We start from the raw sequence: 23854 nt of genomic DNA on the forward strand, positions 1-23854 counted from the left end.
TGTTCTTAAAGCTTGCTCATTTTTTGAATAGTTTGTTGTAGAAGGAAAGTTGATGTTAAAGGAGCACAGAGTAAAGAGTCGTTAAGGTCTACCAAGGGCAGAAATCCATCTTTCCCTGACAGTAATGCTGCATTGTTCTGTTCGTTTCTGGTTTACATCTAATTCCTGGCTGACAAGTGTCCGTTTTTCATGCTCATTCATTAGTCACCCTTGCATTAGCACTGCCTTGAAGGCGTCTGGCCTGCCTCTTATCACATTTCTTAGAAATGATAAAAGATATCCTTACAGTTTGACCCACCCACCCATCACAGCAAAAGCCAGAACAGCAAAGAGATAAAATACATTCGATTAAAAAAAGAATAGGGTCATTCTTTGCTCGTTCTTAGAAGTTGACAGGTAGAAAAGGAAGTAGGGAAATGCCGTGAGTTCCTGTAGCAACTATTAACTTTAGCAGGCAAAAAAGCAACTTTTGAGTCGTTTGTAAGCTGAAAATGCATTAAATGTAAAAGGAAGTAATTTAGCAGTGCATCAAAATTAAGATCTAATGCCCCTCTCCCCAAAAAGCATAGTGATTCAGGAATAAAGCTAACAATATGGTGTTCACTGAGATTTTGATTTCCCATTATACTATTTCAGTTTTATGCTTGTGGAAATTCTCTCATTTCAATGCAGCTCTGAATGCAGCCATCTGTCCTTACCAGAGAGGGTTCTGCAGGAGTATTTCAGGAGTCTTGGAGGAAAGTCTCATCTTAAGTATGCTGTAAATGTGCTGCAATATATGCCACAAGAGCCCCCTCTGAATTTACTAAGACTATACATTAATAACAAAAATAGTCGGGCTCGAGGTGGCAGACCAGAATTTTAATTCTTCTCCTTGGTTTCTTTTTATGAAGACAGCCTTGAAGGGAAGTTAGAGGCAGGGGGAAAAATGCCTGATGGGGGTGCAGGCTGTCCCCTCAGCCTGGCAGTGACATCCCTACCTGGGTGAAATACGTGAGAGAGCTGGTGAAAAAACTCGAGATGGACCCTTCAGCATCACTTTCCACAGGGATTCGCTCCGCTCCAGAACAGATGAGCTGTGGCAGCAATATTACCTGTATAAGAGGGGAGAGTATTGCTAACACAGACAGTCAGGGATTATTCTACATCACCGAAATAATAATGGGAAAAAAGTGCAACTGCCCTTCTCTTGTGTCTCCCTATTGAAGGTGAGGTTAGAGAAGGCTCTCACTCAGCGTCACATTAACAGGGCTGCTGCTGACCTAAGGCTTTAATAATTCGCACTACCTCTTCACAGACAAAGAGGTCCTGACTCACAATGGATCAAATGTTTTATTGTTTTCCTTTTTCAGATATATTTTCTGAATTTTGGTTTTTTTAATGGGATGTATTTTACTCGTCTTTTACCATTCTCTGGGCAATTGTACCCCTTCTGTCCTTCGTTGTGAGCAATTGTAACTTATATGACACTTTGAAAAAGTGAAAAATGTTACTGAAAATACTGTGCTTGGAAAAGATTCTAAGTCTCTGAGTACATTAGCAAGCTCACCCACTCCTGGTTGACACTGTGAAGTTGCCATGATGACTGTAATTGTTAAATGGCAAAGGAAGCTGAAGATTAAGATCACTTAAAAAAACCACTTTAACTTGTTTGTCTGTTGCAACCAGGGAGCCTTATTCATGGTTAGGTAAAACCTGCCCTGCACAGCTGCCATCTGTAGCTATTTGCAGGTGGCATGGCTGCAGCGGGAGGTGGTGGGTAGTTCTGGCGAGATAAAGCTGTGAACATGTGGGAGGGAGCCAACAGAATAGGGTATAAGAGCTCCCAATCTTGTAAATACACAATTATGTACTTCCCCCCCCCCAAATAAATATTATTTACTCAATAGTATCTAATGGCTCCTTTGAGAACATTACTGTCTGTTATGTCAAGACCCCTACTTAGTGTATTTTTAGTTTGTGGATCATTGACCAGCTTGAATCCAATGGCGCCGTTAAAGTGTCTGCACACAGCGAAGCCCAGCGAGCGAGGGGCGGCCAGGGGAGCCGGGGTCCCGCAGGGTTTGTCTCACCTGCAGCAGCCCCACTGCCATGGTTCCCAGGGAAAAGGGGCTCTTCATACCCAGCAATTCCAGCTGTTGATAATAAAGAGGTTAAAGTGGAATTTTTTACTGTTATTACACGTTTCTAGACTAATGCTGTTTACTTTTGTATGCACTAAAATTTGGAAGTTGTTTTAAAGGCAGGTGCTTTATGAGAGAGGTGATTATCATGCACATGAGGCTATGGAGAACTTCAGACCTCTATTCATGTTTCAGGAAGGTAGGCAGGACATTAAATCAAAATGTCAAGGAAAAAACTCAGATTATTATTTATCTAATCTGCCTCTACTGTCTTCATCCCTCCATATCTGAACACCTGAAAGCTATTATTAATATACTCTTTATTTCTGTGCTTCTATTACCAGCATGCTAACTTTCTTATTTATCCTCAGCCATGATATTAGAGCACGATACATCTATCTTAATTGTCTGCACCGTGCACGTATGTGTATCATCTGTTAGATGCACTAAGGTGTACCCGATGTGAACGTAATTCTTTTCCTTTAGAAATACCTGTGGAATTAGCATTAATATGATCATATGGGTACCGCTAGCAATATAACCTGGGTTATTCGCTGATCTAAAGCAAACTGCATTAACCTGGCCTTACGTGTGCCCAGGATGCGTGTGCCCACAGGATGTGTGAGGCGCCTGGGCCAAGGGAAAGGTGTTGTGTCTCGAGAAACCCACCAGCTCCCAAAAGAGCTGCTCGTCTCTGTGTTTAACACACAGAAGTACAGCAAACCCAAACTCAGCATTTTGTCCTTGGACTGACTCCCACCCACAGGGCACCTGGGGGGTTTTGGGTTTACTCACATTGAGCCGTACAACCCAAATGTCCCCCTGGTTAGCCTGTCAGTGAGGGTGGGATGTACCTGGTGGGCTGGTGATGCTGGAGCTGGCAAGGCGGTGGGAGCTATGTATAGGCCTTGGAGACTGACCTAATCTGGCCGGTTGTCTTGCTGTGGTCGCTCTCACATGAACAAGCCTCCCTGGCCTGGAATAACTCCAGTGTGACGAGGATGCTGACAGGCACAGTCTGGTGGAGCTTGATATGTCATCCTAAGAAACGATCCCTTCCAGACGTTTGCTGCTCCTCTTTGCCGTAGGTTATCTGGTGGTGTAGGTTAGAGCCCCCTTCATCAACAACCGAGGTTAAAATGGTGGATTTTGTAGTGAGGTAGCTGTGACATTGGCATGTGCTTCCTTTCGATGGAGGGTAACCCCCAAAGAAGCAGACAGCTGGAGGGAGTAATTTCTTACGTTGCCACAGTAAAATCTGCCAAAGCTTATCTTTTTGTGCCCTAAACGGTGCCCATAAATCCCGTCCCATCAGAGGGGCTGTCGGCACCCCTGGCTGTGTGCCGGAGGGAGCAGGAATGCCAGTGGTGGGGAGGGAGTGGGGTTTGGGGTCGCTCCTCTCGTGCCTGCAGTGCAGGGGAAGAACAGACATGCCTCAGCTTCACTAGGTAAATGCATGGGTTTAAGGATGTTGGAAGTTTACCATGTTAGCAGCTTAAGTTAAAATCAGCATCTCCAGCTATGACAGAGGTTTTCCGTGGTACAATTAGATTGACATTTAATTCCAGGTAGCTGAACAACCACATTTTCCCGATATAGGCTAAGAGACAGAGTTCTTGTGCTATTTGAAGGTGAGTTTCAGAGGAGCTGATTTTGGTGGCAGGCACTCCATCTCCCTTTCCATCTGTGCATTTGCCTGCCCCAGGTTTTGCCTTTTGGTAGTGCTGATGCAGTTCTTTCTGGGGTCAGCTGTAAATCAGATCTTGGACATAATCTAGATGAAAAATAATTATTTGGGTGGTTTATTTGTAAACTGGTTCAATTCAATGATCTGTTTTCCAGCACAGCAGCGGGTTATGGCTTCAAAATATGAAATATTTGCCTTTTAAATTGTTCCCATATGATTTGTTTCCAATATGACACAAGTATTTGTGCAACCTCACCATTAGCTGGCATGGGGAACTGGTCTGACTTCAGAACAAAAACTAAAATAAAAATAACTTTTTTGCAAGATTTTTTTTAAAAGTCAAGACAGCTCTTTGATATGGCCTCAAGCACGGCCCCGTGTCCATTTGCAGCAGGAACTGGCAGCAGGGAGAAATACTCCCAGTCGCAACTGGGTCTGAATGCTCGATTATCCGACACCCCGTCCTCCCTGGCACAGTGGAGAGGCTGCCAGTCTGTGGCGGAAATACGGAGCCAGTGGTAAGGAGGGAACTTCTCAAGTCCGTTTTACCACCAACGCAAAGATATTGGAGAGGCATACAAAACAGCCAGAGTGCACAGCTCTCCAGTATGATGAACTGGTCCGATGTTTGGAGGCACATTCAGTGCCCTCTCTGCCTGCCACGTTTGTGTGGTACTGTGCCAGGATCCAAGCACGGTTCAGCTCCACATTACTACTACTACTACTACTACTATTATTATTATTATTATTATCTACTTAGTGCTAGAAGGATAATGATAAAGTGAAGACAAATTAGCTAAACCTGTAAAGTTAATGCTTATAAACTAAAATTACATTAAATTGCAGCATGGACACTTTAATCCATGAGTTTAAGGCAGCTCATCTTATCTGCTTTTGTTTTACAGGTTTGCTTTTCCTTAACTTTCTTTAGTACTTCACTGGCATAGTTTACTAAACATAAATTATCTGAAGAAGGGACTTTTGCTTTTGTTCTGTGCCTGGACATGACCTTCCACAGTGAGGCCCTGGATCCACACTGGATTCACATGCTCTGTCATAATATAAATAATAAATCCACTGTGAAGCCTTTGATCACTTAATGTTGGAATGAATTGAAAACATGTCCCAGGCTTTCTTAAGTGCTTCACTTTCCAGGGAGCAGAAATGCTATTTTCTCTGTTTAGAAAGACTTCCCGCATTTATGCAGTATGGCAGTCGAATGTAATTTAAATGACCAGCTATTAATACTACTAATTCTTTTTCTTCTCCTTCTCCCTCCCCAGATCTCCGGAAAACTTTCGAGCAGGAGCCCTTGGGGAAAGAAGTGTCCCTGGAGCAAGAGGTCCTGCTCCAGTGCCGTCCCCCCGAAGGCATCCCCGTAGCCGAGGTGAGCAGCACCAGCGGTGTCCTGGCGCTTGAACATCCTGACGAAAGCCAGATCGGTGCCTAATGGTGCAGTGAGTTAGGGCATGGCATGATGAATGGGTGGTAATGGATTGCTGACTGACTGCTGCTGGTAGACAAGATTGATTGGGAACTGATTAATGGCTTTGGATTATGGTGCCTTGCTGGGCAGAGCTGCAGGCAGTTTGGTTTCAGTTTTTTCTTCCCTTTCAAAAATCACAGTTATGTCTGGCATCCAAACTACATGTAGCTGGTGGAGCATATTAACACCAACCTACTATCTGTCCTTTTCCTTTTAAAGAAAAAAACACTTCACTTATTCTGAGAGGCACCTTTCAAGCATACTATAAAGATGCTTTAATTTTTAGTTTGCCAGATTTTATTTCCCTCATGTTTGTGTACATGCTCGGATGTGTACCAGCCGGCCAGCTCACCGCAATAGGATGTACCGTGGTCCAGTACAGGCTCCCAGGTGAAGCAGCATGATGCAGGGGCAAGTAGGGGATGTGTCTGCCTAATAATCCATCCTCAGGGGCTTATCTGGTTTTCCTACTGGCATTTAAGTAAACCTGACATGAGTAGCCTGCCCTCTACCTGGCAGGGTGAACCTTCCCTTCAGCAAAACCTGTGCCCAGCGACAGCAGCGGGTGTCCCTGTGGACGGGAGCTTCCCTAAGCGCAGTGGTGGCTCCAGCTTCAAACTCACTGCTCACAGGAGGGGGGGGTCTCTGAGTCACAGGGGGGCCTCTGAAATCCTAAATCCGCTGCGAATGTTAAGAGAAAAATTGATTGTTAATGACAGTAATTCCCCAATCTGAATTCTCCTCCGTTTTCCTCTGCCACGCACAGAAGAAACTGTTGCCAGTTTGCATTAGGATAAGTTAGACTGTCATGGCTAAGTGGTTGTCACTCAGCGCTGATGACTGATTTCTCAGGAGGTGAAACTTAAAGTGTTACCTCCCCACCTAACCCAAGTTTAGATTTAACTGGAATTGCAGAAACGTGTCCACATCAGAAGGAATAATTAGCATGGAAGATTTTTCCCATTTTCTTTTTTCCATAGGCTGTTTTCTTTCCCCATTATGATCCCCAAAACTGTAAAGAACATTTAGATCTGCCGAGCCAGCTTGCCGACAACTGTAATATTAATCAGTTGGCTTTCCTCAGGAACTTAGGAGCAATTTTTTATTTTCCTTTCTGATGCTTCTTTGCATCAAATCAGCTTGCCTTTTTGCCATGACAAGAGCGTTTGCAACAGGATATGTTGCTCTGGAGGTACAGGGTAGTACTGGGGAACTTCATTACCTTTGCTAGAAGGAGATTGATGATGACAGGTAGTTTGTTTGAATGCAGTGTTACAAGCACCTCTGAAATTTCAGCAGCCAGCCCAGTTATTCCCTCAGAAAAGTCTGTAATGCCTGGTCGGGTGGCTGGGACCCAAACAGCATGATTTAACGTGATGCGTGGAAGTGATCTCTGAAAAGATCCTCTGTAAGCTGCTCTCATAATAATTGCACTTTTTCCTGCCTTCTAGTATCCTGGCTCACCCTGTCAATAGCCGAGATTCACGACTGTACACTAACTGGCTCCGAATCTTATTTGTACCGTGGTCGGGGCAGACACCAATTAACACTTGGCAGGCTCAGAAATCATATACTCCCCGTCTGACATTCAAAAGAACCGTTCTCAATGTTGGTTTTTTTTTTCCTGTTCTGACTTTTGAAGTCAGAAGGAGATCAAACACCCAGATTGGACAGCCGCCTAATACAGCCTCTTTGTAGATTCTTTCCAACACTATTAAAAGAACAAAGATCTGAACACTAATGAATATGAATACCTTAATGTGACACTTTATTACAGCCACTTGCTGAAGCTGGTAAGATAAATTTAAAAAAATGGAAAGATGAAAGGTAACTTGGTGGGTTGAAGGATTACATGATTATTTTAACTTAGAGATGAATGAGTTCTTTGTTTAAGACTTCGTTTATTTGTTCGAAGAAGTTTCTGATATGATGGTACAGGTAACTAAGTAAGAAAGGACTTGAGAGAAGGCAGGCAGCAGTCTGAGGCTATTTTCCATCTTGTTGAAAGACTGCTTTGATTCCAAGTAGAGAAGGGTAATGCATATGTTGCAGCTGTGAGCAGCATTTCCAAATGCTTTGGTGAGCATGTACCTCAGACTCTTCCCACCCTTCGCACTGTGGTGTTTTTTTGGGGTTTTTTCCACTTACTGGCTTCCGAGGTAGTCACTGGATTTAATACCAAAACAGAGGAAGAAAAGCTTAAGCTGTGAAACTGTGCAAAATACACATTTACTATAATGTAGTGCGGGAGTCCAGGGTCCCAGCATCTTCCCCCTGGTTTTTCTCTTTCATTTTATTATCCCACTTCATTTTGTTTTTTTTTTTTCCAGGTATTTCAAAGTGATGGGAACAACCACGCTCAGGGATACACTCAGTCCTCTTTTCAGTAGCTGGGGAATTTAGTCTTATAATTCCCAGCATATTTAATTGCAATTAACTGTGTCAAGCTCTTATGGATCAATGCTAGAGCAGATTTTACTATTACTGAAAAGCTGAACTACATAGCAGCATACAGCTGCTCCAGAGGGCAAGAAGGACAAAGACAGAGATGGACAGGGAAGGCTTTTAAGGCAGCACTTACCAGTCCCTCGGATCCACTAGGACATGACGAACATTAGAGTGGGCCCAGATCACAGCCACTAGGAAAAAAAAGCCCAAGATCCAGATAGAAGAAGGTCTGTTAAAATACACCAGCCTCATGGCCTGAGGTCAAATCAAAATACGTCTTGCTTGTTCACTTGGGACAAAGTAAGGAACCAAGGGTTTGCTTGGCCTCTGGGAAAACCAGATCAGCTTCTCTGCAGCCATATACCCCTGCCCATCAGCCCCGACCAGCATCGGTGCCAGCTGCACCACAGCGTGCCTCCCCACTCCCAGTTTTATAGCCAATATCAAGCGGAACCTACCTACAGGTTCTGAAATACCCAGGTAGACCTTTTGTCTTTTCCAATGCGTGGCCCGGGCAGGCAGCCGAAGGAGCAGCTTGGCACTGGTACACTGAGGTTTCCACCCATAGCTGAGGGGAGCAGGGGCAAACTCACATATCCTTGCTGTGGGGGAAAAAAAAAAAAAAAAAAGGAATGGACATAAAACCAAACAGCACCCTGCCCTAGCTCCATGCTTCCCTACCTTCTGCTTTTCCTCAGTGGGGAGAAATAGGATAAGGCAGTGAGGTAGGCAGTCTCATCCGCCAGACTCGGCGGGAGCTGCCGGTGCTCAGTGGAAATCAGACGGTTGCAGCTCCCTGGTGTCAACAGAAACATCCATTTCAATTCCACTTTCTTCTGTGTGTGCATTTTCTCAAACCGAACCTGAGAAGGCAGGAAGGTTCCCGTTCTGCAACGCTCCAACAGTAATGGCAGAGTTATAGCAATTAACCCCTTAGCTCTTTTAATTTGTTCTTTGAAAGATGCCGGCATCGTATTGCACATCATAAAATACAGTTAGAGACACCAAGTCACATGACATTAGCTCATTGTGATAGGTTATAGATCAAAATATCAATGAGATGTAAGATTGGTTAATATGCCATAAGCTGCCAGATGAACTTTTGCATTGAAATGTATGATTTGCAGTGCCTTTAACAGGAGGAGAATTGCTTCTTTAATTATAATTGAGGTGTTTCACGGAGTAGTTTAATTGCAGAACAGGGTGTAACATACAGTGACCCAGTTGGGTTTAGAACTGGACATGATATTTATCCACATTCATGGCTTTAATTAGGAAGTAGAGCATGGGGAAAAGCATCCCTGAGTCAAGAGGTGGAAGAGGGTGTTTTGCCAAGTCAAGATGACTGTGACACAGACTTTATTCAGCTGCTCTAGCACGGGCAAAAGCTGGTGGAAGCTGGGGACTTCTCCAAATAGGCAGCATCAGGTGGCTGCTCCATCTAATTGATTATTAATATGACCCCTGTTTGCTTTGTTTCATGAGAGCCACTTACGTTTTGCAGCAGTTATCCCTTAATTGGGAGTTCACGTGTATGCATTTCCATGCAGGTGTGTGTCGCCGAGGCAGTGTTTTATATTCTCAGCAGGAACGTGAGCTCTAAGAGAGGCAAGTAGAGGAGTTTGTGGCCACAAATACTAATTAGCTGGGAAGTGACACTGTCCTTTGCAGTGCCTTACAGCGTATAGCAGAACTGCCTTCGGGTGCCAAAGGGAGGAAGAGCGGGGAGGGGGAGGTGGGATTGTTTGCAGAAGGAACACAGCCCAGATTGAATGAGGGCTGCTCGTTCATTTTGCCCTGGAGAGCCATTGGGTAACGTCTGGCAATGCAAGCCTGTCCTTCTCCAAAAGTACAGGATAAAGCTCCCTGTAATTGTCAGTGTCTGGTCCCATACATTTTTGTTCCTTTTTACATAACTTTCACACCCCAGTCTGCTGGTAGGTGGTCAGCACACTCTTTTGAGAAGTATGAGAGGTGCATTACAAGCCCCTGTTTGAGAACAGGCTTGCATTTGGGTATTGTGCTATCCTGGGAAATATGCTAACTACTAGCTTATTAGACGGCCTTGCTTTTACATTTCCTACCACTTCATTTCCACAGTGCAGAAACCGATGCCAAGATGCACATTTCTTCTTGCAGGACCGAGTTTTTTGAGACCTGAATTTTCTATGGGATCTAGCCCTATATTTTCCTTTCTAGTGCAGTTCCAGTGATGTCGATGTGAGGGTAGAGCATGCTCCTAAGTGAATCAAGTTGCTGTGTGATTGGATCTGACCAGAAGCAAGACCGATCTGTGAGACTGGAGAACTGTCAGGTTTCTAGTTACTCCATAAAAGATTACAATAGGAGGTTTTCTACAAGAGCATTGACATGAACCCTGCTAGCTTGTCCTCTCTACAGGTTGTTTTTTGCAGCAAAGATGGTTCTGGGATGCTGGTTTAGCTAACACAAACTGCTTCTCTTTTTCAGGCTGTACTCGGAAAGAGCAGCATTTTACCTTATGGATATTTTTGGAAGATATGCAGTGTGGGACACAGCTTTTAGCTGCTTTTTTTGATGAGGTATATAAGCATACCTCCCAACTTTCCCCTTAGAGAAGATAGCTTCTCATCCTGGAGATACTATTCTGTGTGCCTACAAGATTAGTCTGTCAGGCCCTACTTTGACTGATTCTAGCTCCGTGTGGCCAACAGGCCTCATAGTGCCTCAAGGGTGAGAGTTACCTCTGGCAGTGCTTTGCAGAGCCCCTGGTTCTTACCAGCGCCCTCAGTCACCCGGTGGTAGCATTGTCTTCGTCAGGTCCTCTGGTAGTAGCTTCTTCAGATGCAGTGGTCACCTTAGGCACGAAGAATTATGATGGTCCCATCTTTTAATGGAGGTATTTCCAAAATGCAGTCTGTGGAGTGCACGTCAGCTGTCACTCAAGAGTCATTTGATCAGGTTTGGCTCGGTTTTGCTCAGGAATTTCCATGTGCTTCTAGAGCTGATGCTTTTCTTTCGCTAAAACATGTAACGTGAACAAAATACTGTATGTGTTTTAAAACTGGTAGGAGGAGTTGTCTGTACGACAACTGGCACTATGCAACTCCCAGGAAGAATGGGAAAGGGGCTGTCCTCGGGGACTGCAGCCACCCCCCAACATCCTGTTCCCTTATTGAATTTAATGATCCTGAAAAGCATATAGCTTTGTGCAGTGAAGAATGAGAACTGTCTATCCAGCCAACCAAAGAACCACAGACATCACATTGGTAACTCGTTTAAAGCTGTTTCCAAACAGACCCCTCCCAGTCGCTTCAGGGACTGGGAAGTCCACATGCCCACATGTCAACCAAATGCCAACCAACGCACATGAGCCATGGGACCTCCAGCTCAAGCCCCTCTTTCAGGTGGGAAAGGAAACTCAGCAACTCCTGGTGGACAGATGGCAGCTGCCGTGGTTTTCGGTTAATAATGCCATGATCTGTATTTGAATTTGAGGCTTTATGAAGCAAAGTTCTCCATCTGCTGCTACCAGTCCACCTCGGCCTTTGATGTTTCTACTGTGAGGCTTCACTTCCCCGTTGTGCATAAAGCAAAGCTGTATAGGGCCGGAGACATCCAGCAGCTGTACGTACACCCTGTGTAGGTTTTAGTACTCAAGCAGAAAGCTAGATATATGTGCAATTAAGGAAGCGTTTCCACAGCAGGAACACAAATTCCCCTTATTGGCAGCAGAAGCACAGTAGCAACAACTAAACAAAATGTCATGGTGGTTTGCATTTGCTGTCTCATTCTCAATATGTGTTTTGCAGTCTCTCATAGCTGTAATTTCAGCCTCGGACCGTCCTTTTTTTTTTTCTTTTTTTTTAAATGGGTACGACATCTATTTCCAGCAAGTAGTACATGGAGGACAGCATCCTCTTCAGCGGGCAGTTAATGGGGTGAAAGTGTACATTTGAAACCAAATCCAAAAACTCAAGTAACATTCTTCGAAGAGGCACTCAAGGTACCTGAAATAGCTGCTGGCTCAATAGTCCGTATAAAACTACTAGAGTTTTCTCAGTCTCACTTGGGTGTCTTGTACTGTGTCCAAATCAGTAGTTCGCTTCACAAATGTTTTATTCTCACTGGCATGTGTACGTGTGCCGTTACTGTCAATACGGTATGGGATGCGTGCCTGTTGTTACAATTCTGGTGTAGCAGGGGAGCTATGATTTCCCTGTGGCTGTTGGAGGCGATGCGAGCTCAGCAGGGACTGCAGCAAGGCGAGCGATGCGGCCGCGACCGGTCGGCATGGCTGCAGAGGACACCAGCCACAACGCCGGCACGGCGGAGGGACCAGATGGAAAGCGATCCTGCCGCGTCGGCCAAGCATGGGGAAGGCAGGGGTGCAATGGTCTCACCTCCCAGAATCCTAAATCACTGTTTATCGAGGCAAATCCCTCACTGCTCCCAGCTGTTTGCATCTTGTTTCTTCTGGAGAATTGCACTCATGGGCACCAGAGAGCTTTGCCTGTGTCTGGAGGGTAGAAGATTTGCTGTTTTCGGCAGGTGCTCTCCAATCTGAAGATGACTCTAGGGCAGGTTGGTGCAGTGGAGGCAGTGAGAGATCAGAACCCAGGACTCGCACCCTGCTGACTTTCCTCTTGAGATTACGAGAGGTGTAAGGAACAACTCATCTGACCAGGAGGGGAGGATGTAGATGAGCTTGTATCCCTTTTCCATTCTTGGGTTTCTTTTGGAGCGGATGTCCTGTTGCTCTACCAGATTCTAAAATAGTCGCGCATATGCAAGTGTGCCAAGAGATTTACTAGTAACGCTAGTAACTTGGCATGGCTAAATTTGTGTCAGTAATTAGCTTCCGTAATAGGTTTTCCTGCGTATGTAATCACTTGTGTGATTTATGTTCCCTGTGTTCATTTAGTTTGCACAGAAGCCTGGCCCGGCTTTGCAAGTCTTAGTCTCTGCGTGTGCTGCCTTAGTTCAGGCTGCTGCTGGAAACATCCTGCAGCAGCACAGGTCTGGCTGCAGCTCCACGGTACAGCCGGGGCAGTGATTGCCGGTTTTCTGTTCTTGCTGGTCTCGCGTTTCATGTTGGGTGGCATGTGGCAGGTTCCCTCTGTTAATTAGAACAAATGTGCCAATTATGTTAATGTATCTCCCGATACCAGTCAGTGAATAATTAGAGACAACACATCTGTCTCTCACTGGGGAGTGGGATGACAGAAAAGATGCTACAAGGTATGTTGCTCTAAATTACAGCCGCCTTGGATCGTGCGCTTCCTGAGCCGGTCTCGGGGACAGCTCAGTCTCATGGCAGGCTTGCCAGCACGTTAGCAGCGCCGGATGTGTAGATCCAGCTGTGTGCCTCACTGCTCTGCAAATTACGTCCAGAGCACTAAGGAGCTCTGACCAAAAAGAAGGTGACTTTGGGTGCGCTCCACCTTCTCAGCATCTACAGTCACTATGAGTCAGGACTTCATTCGTTGCACTCACACCTTTACGGAGAGGCCTTCTCTTGCTAGTGAGATTGCAAACATGGAACAAAAATACCTTCTTGAGTGGAAAACTGAAAAAAGAAATGGGTGGTTTGTGCTTGCTTTGTTCCAGGGGGCTGGTATGTAAGAAAAAACAGTTGCATCTTATTGTAATTTTCCATAGCTGTCATCTTCACAAGGGAACACTTACCCCATCCTTCCTGGCAGTATTGTTGCCAATTAAATGATTTCTGTTGTGATAAGGAAAAACTGATGCCCAGGCTTTTTCTATGTGTATTCACAGCCATCCGTACATTTATTAATAACAGTTGGTGGGATGTGCCTGATTTAGTTGAATAAATAGAGCTAGGTACCTGTTCAAGAATCATCGTGACTATAGCTAGTAAATGCACATCTTCAATATTTAGGCAAAAGCAAACATCTACTCTAGAGGCGTCTTCTCCAGAGAGTTGAAAAATGGAGCCACGAGGGTGTGATCTGGTACGATCCTGAAGACAGGCATCTTGTGAGCTTTGAAATGCCCATGGGTATGCTGCTGGCCCTCTGTCTGCTCACCCGGAGGGGTGCGGGTCCCTGGCGCATAAACGTCCGGCGCCTCATCTGCCAACATCTTGCGAGCATGGCGGTTTCCCCAGGGCACCAGTCACTGTTATTCAGGCAGCGGAATTAAATTCAGGATAAGTTTCTGCATTGACTGGATTAACAGCCTACTTCAGCGAGGGGGCTGTGCCTTGGGGAATGACATGGCATCAAAAGAAATCGTTGCTTTTAACTTCTGTAATAACAGTTTGCATACTTGTCACTCATAAATCACAGTGTCTCGTTCTGCTTTGTTCTCTTCTCTGTTGTATTTGACACCTGATCTCTTCCTACTTATGTGACGGAACAGCCCTGCTCCCACCTATTCTGGTTACCTCAAAAAATAAATCTGAGGTTTGGAGGTGCTGAGCACTGCAGTCACCTGCACCAGAAAAAATGAGGCCATTAGTAACTGAAAATAAGTACCAACAAAAGTCTCATTTACATGTTGTAGTGTGTTTAATTAGTTACAATTTCTACAAGGACTGAGGAGAAACCACAACTGCTGGAGGGGTGTGCTCTTCTTTGTGTTGCTCTACTGATGGCTAAAATGTGTATGAAAGGAGAGTCCTGCCTCTTGTCAAATCATCCCTCAGTTCCTCCCTTCAGATTTGACAACTTTATAGTTTGCGACATGAACAGACTCGTGACATTATAAAAACCTGGATGCCAGAAGAAGACTGAATTAGTTCTATTAAAGAGGTATCTTGTAAAAGAGATGGGGTTTAGATGTGCACACACAGTACACAGATTTTTCAGCAAAAGAGACATCCTGTTGTTCTGCAAACTTAGTGGTTTATTGTTGGCAAATTCTGTGAGCCATTATGTAAAAAGGATCTTTTTCCTAAGAGATTTGGTGAAGAGCCAGAGGCAATATACTGAATAATACAGAGTATTTTTTTTTTCTGATATTGGCAATTCCTGTTTTCATATCATCTTTGGTGTTTTTACAGAGATGACAGGGAGTTTAATGTTCATAGCTTTAATTTTGTCTAATCAGCTGAGACCCAGGCTGAATATGCGTGCGTGTGTTTTTGTGGAGAAAGAAAGTGTTGCAGAGTGCTCGCAAAAGAGAACTGTGTGCTTGAGCCTGGAGCCTTGCATAGTGCCGAGGGCTGCTGGAGTGTGCGCTTGGATGGGCATACCAGAAGCATTTTGGACTGAGCCTTAGACCATGTAGGCTGTAGTCCTGTCCTCGCTGACATCCTGGTGTCCTCAGTGTTCAGAGCACAAGAAAAGCAAGGTGGATTTGCAGGTGGTACGGACACAGCTGCGGCAGTGCATGTAGCATCTTTTAGAGTCCTGGTACAAGTCTGTACTCCATTCCAGAAATGAATAATGGTATTAAAAAACAAGAAAGACTTTTTTTTTCGGGGGGGGGGGGGGGGGGGCGTTAAGTGGCAGCCTACCACTGGTGGGAAGGTAAGCTCCTGGCTTGTTTTTCAGTCTGGAATTCATGCAGGCTTGACCTGCGAGTGAGGAAGCAGCTAAATATTGCCACTGACTGAACAGGAATCTGTCTGTCTTGATCATACCTGATACCTATTAGGATCCAAGAAAGGAGGAAGAACAATTTTAATCATCCTGACAAGGAAAACCAGGTTATTGACTAAGAACTTGTATCTTCCATGGTAAAACATGAATGTTCTAATGACAGAAACACAGCCTCCAAAGTCTTATGTCTTCTTTCTTCCTTCCCTGTTCCTCGCAGACACATGTATGCATTTCCACAGCCCTTTTTGCACCACTGATTTTAAGCTGTACAGTATTGATAGTTGTGAGGCTACTACATATTGGAGCAATCTGCTGTGGGAGAGGAGGGTTTACATCAAACCTTCAAGGCTGCACGTTCACTAAGGTGTACATCTTTGGAAGCAGCTCACACCTGATGCGCGTCCACCCAAACTGGGGTAGGGGAGCTGGAGCTGCTTGAATTAGGGCTGAAGATGGGGAGCGGGTGGTGGGCAGCTCGAATCCAAGCCCACAGCCGCCAGTGCTGGTCTCGCAGCATTGGACTGGCTCTGTACGGGGATGAATCAAGCCCTCTGTGTTTGACACCGGGAGAGGCCATCGGTTTTCTCCCCACAGCTCGGGACGGTCTGTACGGCTGTCTCGGTGGGGGGAGCAGGTTCTCTATTGGTTTTGGGATATGTCAGTGCTCGGGCAGTTCCTCAAATGTCTTTGGAAAAGTGGGGTTTGTGAGAGCAGGTCTTGGTGGTTAGCACCTCACGAGTCCGGCGGGTTGGTTGTGTTTATGTTTTTCTTCCTTTAATTAAATCCTGGGCACAAGGTGAAGTGATTCCATGACTTGAAGGCCCGGCTTTGATCCATCCAGAGCCCCAGTCCCATCCTTGAGAGCACTCTCAGTTAAAATGAAAACAAGTTACTAGATTTGCAGCCAAATTATATTAGGGTGGCTCACAGCAGTCAGCTGGGATATAACAGGGTGTTTCTTAAGGAAGGCAATAAAGACAACATTGTCTAGATTAAAAATCACATATGAAAATATTTTTCTGTGTAACCAAGGAAATTACACTTTATTAAAATAAAATATAGCTTACATAAAGAAAAGGGAAAAATAAGCACTGATGTAGTCTTTGTGATTCCCTATTTCCTTGGTAACTGTCTCTATTTTGTTTAATCCTGATTGCAGCAAAACAATAACATGCATGTACGTGTGAGTGCACGTATATTTAAAAACATTGGCATGTTTGTAATTTGTTAGTGTGACCTACTCTGGTATAGGGCCTCATTGCGTTAGACCCAGGGCAGGTACATACAAGGTTACTGCATTATTACCTGCCTAATTAGACAAGATGTACAAAAGAATGTGTGAGATCTCTGCTGTTTTAGGGTTTCTGACGTTGTAAGGGAATTTTCTATTTATAGATATGGTCCTAAGGTATCACCCCTTCCTTATCCTTTGCCTCAGACTCTGAAAACATAGATCAGCTATTTGTCTCTTTACAGTAGCTGGCAGCCTTTGAAAATGCATTGATATTTTCAAGGCAAGGCAAGACAAGTGTTGTGTGGATGGGTGGGAGGGAAGGGGACCTGAAGGAAAAGGTAGTCATGAAGGGTGTTCTCCCGTGTTTCTGCCGTGGTGTTTTATTTCAGTTGGCAGCGTGCCTCAGGTGAGTCCTTTGTGATGTGCCTTGACTTGTGCTCTCTGGGACGAGCAATGTAATCACAGACACTGTGCCTCTTGTGGCGTGACCTGGTGCTGACTCATTGCCTCCTCTCTGGCCCTTTGAAACCCCAAGGTGGAGTGGCTGAAGAATGAAGAGGTGATTGATCCCGTGGAAGACCGAAATTTTTACATCACCATCGATCACAACCTGATCATTAAGCAAGCCCGGCTTTCTGACACAGCCAATTACACTTGTGTCGCCAAAAACATTGTGGCCAAAAGGAAGAGCACCACAGCGACTGTGATTGTCTATGGTAAGTGATGTCTTGTCCTGCTACATATGGATGGACGTGCCCTCAAAGTGAGCGGTGGGACAGGAGGGGGATGCAAAATGCCTGTATGCGACTCTTACTGCAGTGAATAGCCAGGCTGGGCCGCCTGTGCTGCCTCTTGCAGCCATGTGTGGCTACTGCAGGTGGGCTTCATTCCCAAAAATACTCAGAGGTACAGATCTGATGGCTTGGCTTATTGGTGACAGACAGCGGCGTTAAAGGAGGAACAGGCACCTACACAAAGAGCCGGTGTCCTCATTGAGGAGAAGGCGGTCACTCCTGTTGCCATAACACGTGCCGGCTGGAGGCAGCAAGGGGCCAATCGGGCACTTCCTCCGGCAGGAGTGCCCAAGGCATTGCTTTCTACCAACGTTTCGTGTTCTTAGTGTCGCTTTTCAGAAATAAGAGTAAAACTGAAGGGAAGTGTGTGCTTCCAGATAGTGGTAAGAATGTCAGAGCACAGCAGAATCTTCAGTCTTCTTATATCTCTTTAAATAAACTTATTTTTGATGTCTACTACCAAAACACTCTGATGTGGGGCAGAGTAGCAAAGCCCTCTGGGACTGCAGTTCATAGGCACAGAACCTAGCTTAAAAATAAGCATCAGGGGAATACGAAGCATGGGATAACGTTATTTTGTGTCTGCATCCACAGCCTCAGTTTAATATTGAGGATGGCCGTGCTTTGGCTGGGGAGGGGCCGGATGAGGTGCCCTCCTGGGGTCTCTTCCAGGCTGTGCTGCACTGCAGCTCTCCCCCACCAGTCCGAGCCTTTGCTCCTGCAAAGTTACTGCCCTGATGCGTCCCAGGCGGGGGTATCCAGCAGAACAAAACCTGCTCTGACGATGTGCCAGCTGACTGTCCTGGTGTTCCTTACAATCAGCTTAATTATAGGATAGACAAGTAGGAAAAAATCCCTATGATTATCCCTAATATTCATTTCATATTCAGGGTAGCAGTTAGATTTAATTGTAAGCAGTTGCTTCCCTGAAGTTACAATGGAGGGCATTTTAGTTCAGTTTTTATAGAAAACCGACTGAATTGAGTTGATTAGCAGTGTTTGTGATATTGAGGGATGGACCATGCAAGAGCACTGTGTTTTGTAACGATATTGAATGCAGAAACATAAAGATGTATGCATGCTGCAACTCTGCCTCATACATATACAGCATTTTTTTCAACAGTGCAGTCGAGACACATATGCAAAGGAGCAGCCATTTTTATGGGGTTTGCTGCAGAGCTGCTTAAGGGTTGTGTCATATCACAAACATTTGGGTTTAGGGAATCTGAGCAATTAGTATGTTATCCATACCCTGGCGACAACATTATTGCATAGAGCAGCACAGCTCCTTTTTCATCCATCCATCCATCCCAGAAACTGAGGTGGGTGAAAAGCAGAGTCAGCATAAATAGCTTCCCAGAGATAAATATCTCCCTAAAGTCCAATAATAAAAATGCATTTAGTGTGAGTTCACTCTGAACAGCTTGAATACCTGTTACGGAAGTGCTGGGACACTTGTATGCACCAGCTGTGTCCATAGAGGGGTGAGTGACGTTGTCCTGACATCCTGAGATCAGCTTCTGGAAAGAAAGGGAAAGAAAATTATCAATTTCTAATCAAAGCACAGGGCTTTCTGCGCATAGATGATGGGCACACCTGAGAACGAGCTGGAATGCAGGTTATCCCCCTTTGTAAAATGGTGCAGCTTTCAGAGTGCAGGCTTCTGGCTGGCAGGGCTGTGGGTGCTCCCTGAACCCGCAGGGATTTTGGCCATACACATGCCGCCAGGTGCGCTTGGTGCTGGGTCAGGTCAGTTTTCAGGAGAAGGCAGGTCACCTGCCAGCCGTCACAGTCATCAAATGGTCTTTTTCATTCAGCATCAGCATTTCTTTGACTTGTACAATGACTTCTGGCATGCTGTACATTCAGTACGTTGGAGACGTGGGTTTGTGTCTGTTCAGTGTCGTTTCTCGTGCTCTTCCCAGCCATCGCTTGTGACTGCTGTTGGAGGCAGCATGACGCAGAGCCAGAGGCACCTTTGGGCTGACCAAGATGGCTTGCTTATGCGATCATACCCTTTCTCTCTTGCTTTTCAGTGAATGGAGGCTGGTCTACCTGGACCGAGTGGTCAGTGTGTAACAGCCGATGCGGGAGAGGCTTTCAGAAGCGTACGAGGACCTGCACCAATCCTGCCCCACTCAACGGTGGTGCCTTCTGCGAGGGCCAGAGTGTTCAGAAAATAGCTTGCACCACTCTGTGTCCAGGTTCAGTATGAACAGTACATAGCCCTCGATAAATAGTTTGTCTGTCACCAGTCATTTCAGGAGAAGATTATTAGTTACAAAAGCCTCCTTCTCTTTATTAATAAATCCAATATTTCAGTGAATAAATATGAAATTATATTACGTAAGTAGATAAAAATTGAGCATATTATAGCAAGCAGCAGAGGATTCAGACCTACTTTTGCACGCAGCTTGCACTAGTGTCTCAGCCCTGGTAATTCAGGGGATTTGGGGGATTCATTCAGAGCTTCAAATAGTAGGAGATAAAGGTTGAAGGGACTGGAATTTGAATACAGAAAGCAACTATGATGTAAATATATTTGCAATGTCTGTTCAGTCCAGCTGTCACAGCAAGTGGAGCATCTGGGGTGTGGATGTTAAAGTTGAGGCACGTGTTTACCTGACTTCAAATACAAAGACCTGGAAAGAGATGTGTATGCACACCTTTAAAAAGTATTTAAATGTAAACTTCTGAAAAATACAAAATTGCTTCAGGACACGCAAGATAGTTGATGGCTTTTCTGTGAGAAACAGTTCTGCCATCTGTGATGTCCAGGGCTTTCCTACCTCTGCAGTCCCACTCAAATCAATGGCAGTAGGGTTGTCTTCAGCTTGTGAAGCTTGGCCATCTAACTCCGGGTCTTAGTGGCGGATGAAACTTAAAAGCTGAAATTTCATTTCAGGTCGCTATTCCAGGTGACAGAGTCCTGGCTCAGGCTATGTCACTGGAAAAATTTCATCGTTTGTTCTTTGGCTGTTCAGTTTAGTGCTTTTGAAAATCATTTGCGGGAATTTGAAAGGCACTAAACACATTCCTCATTCCGCTCATGTGAAATACATCAGTGCCACTGGATACTTCTTTTAATAGAAAATATTTAACATTAAATGTCTAATGTTACTAAATGTTTAAATGTTACTAAAGAAGAATTTCTGGCCAAGTTTAACTTTAGCCTCTGTGTTAAAAAATGACAAAAAAAATGATCACAGATTCCCGACTTGTTCATTTTCTTGTACACTTTGAGCAGTGCTGACAAGTTTATGAAAAGGGGAGGAAAGAGCAGAAATGGGGCTGGGGCAGAGAGAAAGGAGAAGGAGAGTGAATGTGCATTTACAGGGCAGAAATAGGACTTTAAGAAGAGCAGACTACAATCCTTCTGCCTTGCTGGGAATGGCCAGGAGGTGCAGGCTGACTTGTGCCAGGACATGCGTCGTTCTCGCTCGGTCTCACTTTTACGTACCCCCTAACGAGTCGTGTCCTTTCCTTGTCTCAGTGGACGGCAAGTGGACGTCCTGGAGCAAGTGGTCCACCTGCGGCACAGAGTGCACCCACTGGCGCCGGAGGGAGTGCACGGCCCCGGCGCCCAAGAACGGGGGGAAGGACTGCGAGGGGCTGGTGCTGCAGTCCAAGAACTGCACCGACGGGCTCTGCATGCAGGGTAAGTGCCGTTGTGACGCCTCCGGAGTCTGGGATGTGTGTGGCTGCAGAAAAACCTGCAATAGCTGCAGGTCAGCATCAATGACCTCAAGTCACAGGATCATTTGTAGGACGGAGAAATGGGTTAATCCAGTTCTCACCAGATTGGACACCCCACTCTTCTTCCCTGAAGATTAATGTAACAATGTCTGAAGTTTAAAAGTTGAGCAGTGAAGAATGCGCAAGTCCCATAACAGAGCCCTCTGCCCCCTGCCCTCCCCACCAAACAGCCCTTCTCTCTAATACTGACTCAGCACCTGTCCGGGGAAGCTTGGCAGTGACTCTTAGGGCAATGCAAATGAAAAGTACAGAGTTTAGGGCAAAGCCAGCATTTTCAAAAAAGTAAACTTGGCAAAGGAGATCAGCTTGTGGCTTCTTACTGTCAAGAATGGTGATTGCATGTGTTAGTTTATATAATAGTTATGCCCCTTTTTGAATTTGGGGTGTCCTGTAGTAGAAAGAGGTACCCCGTATCTATGCAGTGCCTATGCAAACTTCTTATATAGTTATCAGCATGCTGCAGCCTCATGAAGATCAGCTCTAGCACTGAAGTCTATTCTGCCTGCACCTATTCATGCCATGGTCCTGCCTTTGTGACTAATAAGAGCGAGCAGTAAAGCAAAGTAGGCTTTTAGGGTGATTCTGACATATGCTGATGAACAACAATTAGTCTTCTCTGCACCCCATCACTTCTCAAAAATGAGGTCGTCTCTGTTCTGCTGATGCTTTGAAACTTCCTTTCACATTTCGTTAGCGCAATAACCTGAGCCAAAATCCTCACATACACCTCTCTCCTGTTACTTCACCCCGTCTCTCTGCAGTACTTCTCTGTCAAGCCTCAGCTCTCCATTGTCCAAAGAATTGTGGCTGTAAGTAACTGGTATCTATGTGTCCAGATCTTAAAATGTTTTGAGTTCTCTCATGAAAAAGGAGTCAGGAATTTTTGTTCTCTGAGACAGGTTATTTTTGACTGAAATAGTCATGATGACAGAAAAGTGACACTACTAGCTAATACATAGGTCTGCGTCTTGAATAAGTGCCATATAGGCGACCACTGTGCTGGCAGCAATCACTGAGCTACCCTATGGCACAGCATGGCCATTTGCTCAGAGGTTTCCCATTTTTACAAAAAAAGGCTTCTTCAGTGTGGCTTGCACAAATGCTTTCAGCATGTTAAAAACTCTTAGTCAATGTCAGCAGCCTGTAAAGCTGTAATTCCTCAAAACATTTGTTTTTATGGGGAAGACAGAAAGGTGAGATTCAGAGTTCCTCTCTTTTTCTTTTCTAAAGATAGAAGAATAAAAATCCAGCCACGTCTTACTGTATAACACCTTGGTGACTTTTATAGTGGGGAAGCTAACGTACCCCTAGCTCCAACAGTGTGAATAAGTCATTATGGTAAATTAGGAAGAAAAAGATACATTTCCCCATACAGAAGAGCTCTTCACTATCAGGTTATATTTAGACAGGTGTATGTCATCTTTGTGTATGTGCATAAAGAGAGCCATTTAAGCAGAAATCTTGTGCAAAAGTGGATATAATGGTAGAGCAGAATAAAGGCCCTGTAGGGATCTCATTTATCTGTTGATGGTATATTGCATTTTATTTGTGAAAGTGGATGCTGAGTATAAAGTAGAGGTCTTCAGCGGGAGAGGGAGAGAGGCTGTTGTGAATCCTATTCTGCTTCATATATATGTATATAAAACATGGTAATGAAAAATATACAGTCACATATTGACCTCCTTGGCTCCAGGGGCTGTGATCATCCTTCAGTGTTGGAATTTAGTGGCAGTGTTTTAATGGTGTCTTTATACTCGCGGGGTTTCATATACCTGTAAAACTTACAGCCCTGCTCCCTGATCCATCACTGCTGAGAAGATTGATTTGCTGTACTTGCTGGCAGTGTGCCTGCTGCTCTCTCTCTCCCTCTCTCTCTTTTTCTTTATTTCTCCTTCTCGGTTTATGCAAAACCAATCTGATCACTTACATTTTTGCCAGTGTGGATCTAGATTCACAGCAGGTCTGCCTGCTGAGCTAGGAAGAAACACAGGACTCCTTTTGTTCCTAAAACGCCATGCCTCTTTCCACATTATTTGAGGCTGGTGGGGACTGGCCTGGAACTGACATTTCTCCTAGCCTGGGGACCTGTGGATCCACAGCAGACTTTTCCAATGCCTTCATGCCAGTGGGCCTGGTGTGGCACAGATGGCACGGAGGGAGCCACGGCCACCTTCCCTCTGTGGCCCTAGCCCTCTGGGAGATGTGTTGGCCAGCTGCTTACCTGCACCGTAGCCAAATCCTGCTCCTCGGTGCCCCGATGCTTCCTCCTTAGTGTCAGTCTTTAGTGAGAGCTTTAAGGTTGACTTTAGTACCATGAGTGTAGTTGGGGTCAAAGAATTAGTAGACAGAGCCTCTTACCAGGAGTCAATAGGCTGTTGCTTTGACAAAAACTCACTTGTAAATGTATCTCTCTATATAGCTGTACATAAAAGATATCCTGAAAAATGTTAGATTGAATGAGTCTAATTTACAAGCCCTTTCTCTTCCACTCTATTATTCACTACAGTAGCATCAGCTGGATAAATCAATAAGCTCTTTCATCAGACTGCCCCTGCTCCAGCAAAGAGCAGCAGTCTGCACCACCATCGATTTCTGTGGGGATAAAAACTGTGGAGCTTTCTCCATCCCTTGTAATTACAGTATTTTACACCCAAAGCTGTAGTTTGTGCTTACCACTAACTGTGGCATTTATCGTGCAACTCTGCTGTCACATTTATTCAGACTAATGATCTTGCTAGTACACACATACACTCCCTTATCCAGTAGTTAGTATTTT

The 23854-nt window shown here is 45.0% G+C and overlaps 1 protein-coding gene and 1 long non-coding RNA gene across 3 annotated transcripts in view; both read left to right on the top strand.

Moving 5' to 3' along the window:
• The window catches only part of LOC142601713 (uncharacterized), a 446015-nt gene that overhangs the window by 231231 nt on the left and 190930 nt on the right, over positions 1-23854 (top strand). The window lies entirely within an intron of this gene.
• Positions 1-23854, top strand: part of UNC5C (unc-5 netrin receptor C) — a 256963-nt gene that overhangs the window by 192825 nt on the left and 40284 nt on the right. For both annotated transcript variants that reach the window (XM_075751579.1, XM_075751580.1), the window contains exons 4-7: positions 5094-5197; positions 17064-17244; positions 19359-19526; positions 20816-20980. In XM_075751579.1, the coding sequence (XP_075607694.1) occupies positions 5094-5197; positions 17064-17244; positions 19359-19526; positions 20816-20980 (618 nt within the window). The remainder of the gene's footprint in view (positions 1-5093; positions 5198-17063; positions 17245-19358; positions 19527-20815; positions 20981-23854) is intronic.

The sequence above is a fragment of the Balearica regulorum genome, chromosome 4 (assembly GCF_011004875.1).
Source record: "Balearica regulorum gibbericeps isolate bBalReg1 chromosome 4, bBalReg1.pri, whole genome shotgun sequence".
Taxonomy (NCBI): Eukaryota; Metazoa; Chordata; class Aves; order Gruiformes; family Gruidae; genus Balearica; species Balearica regulorum.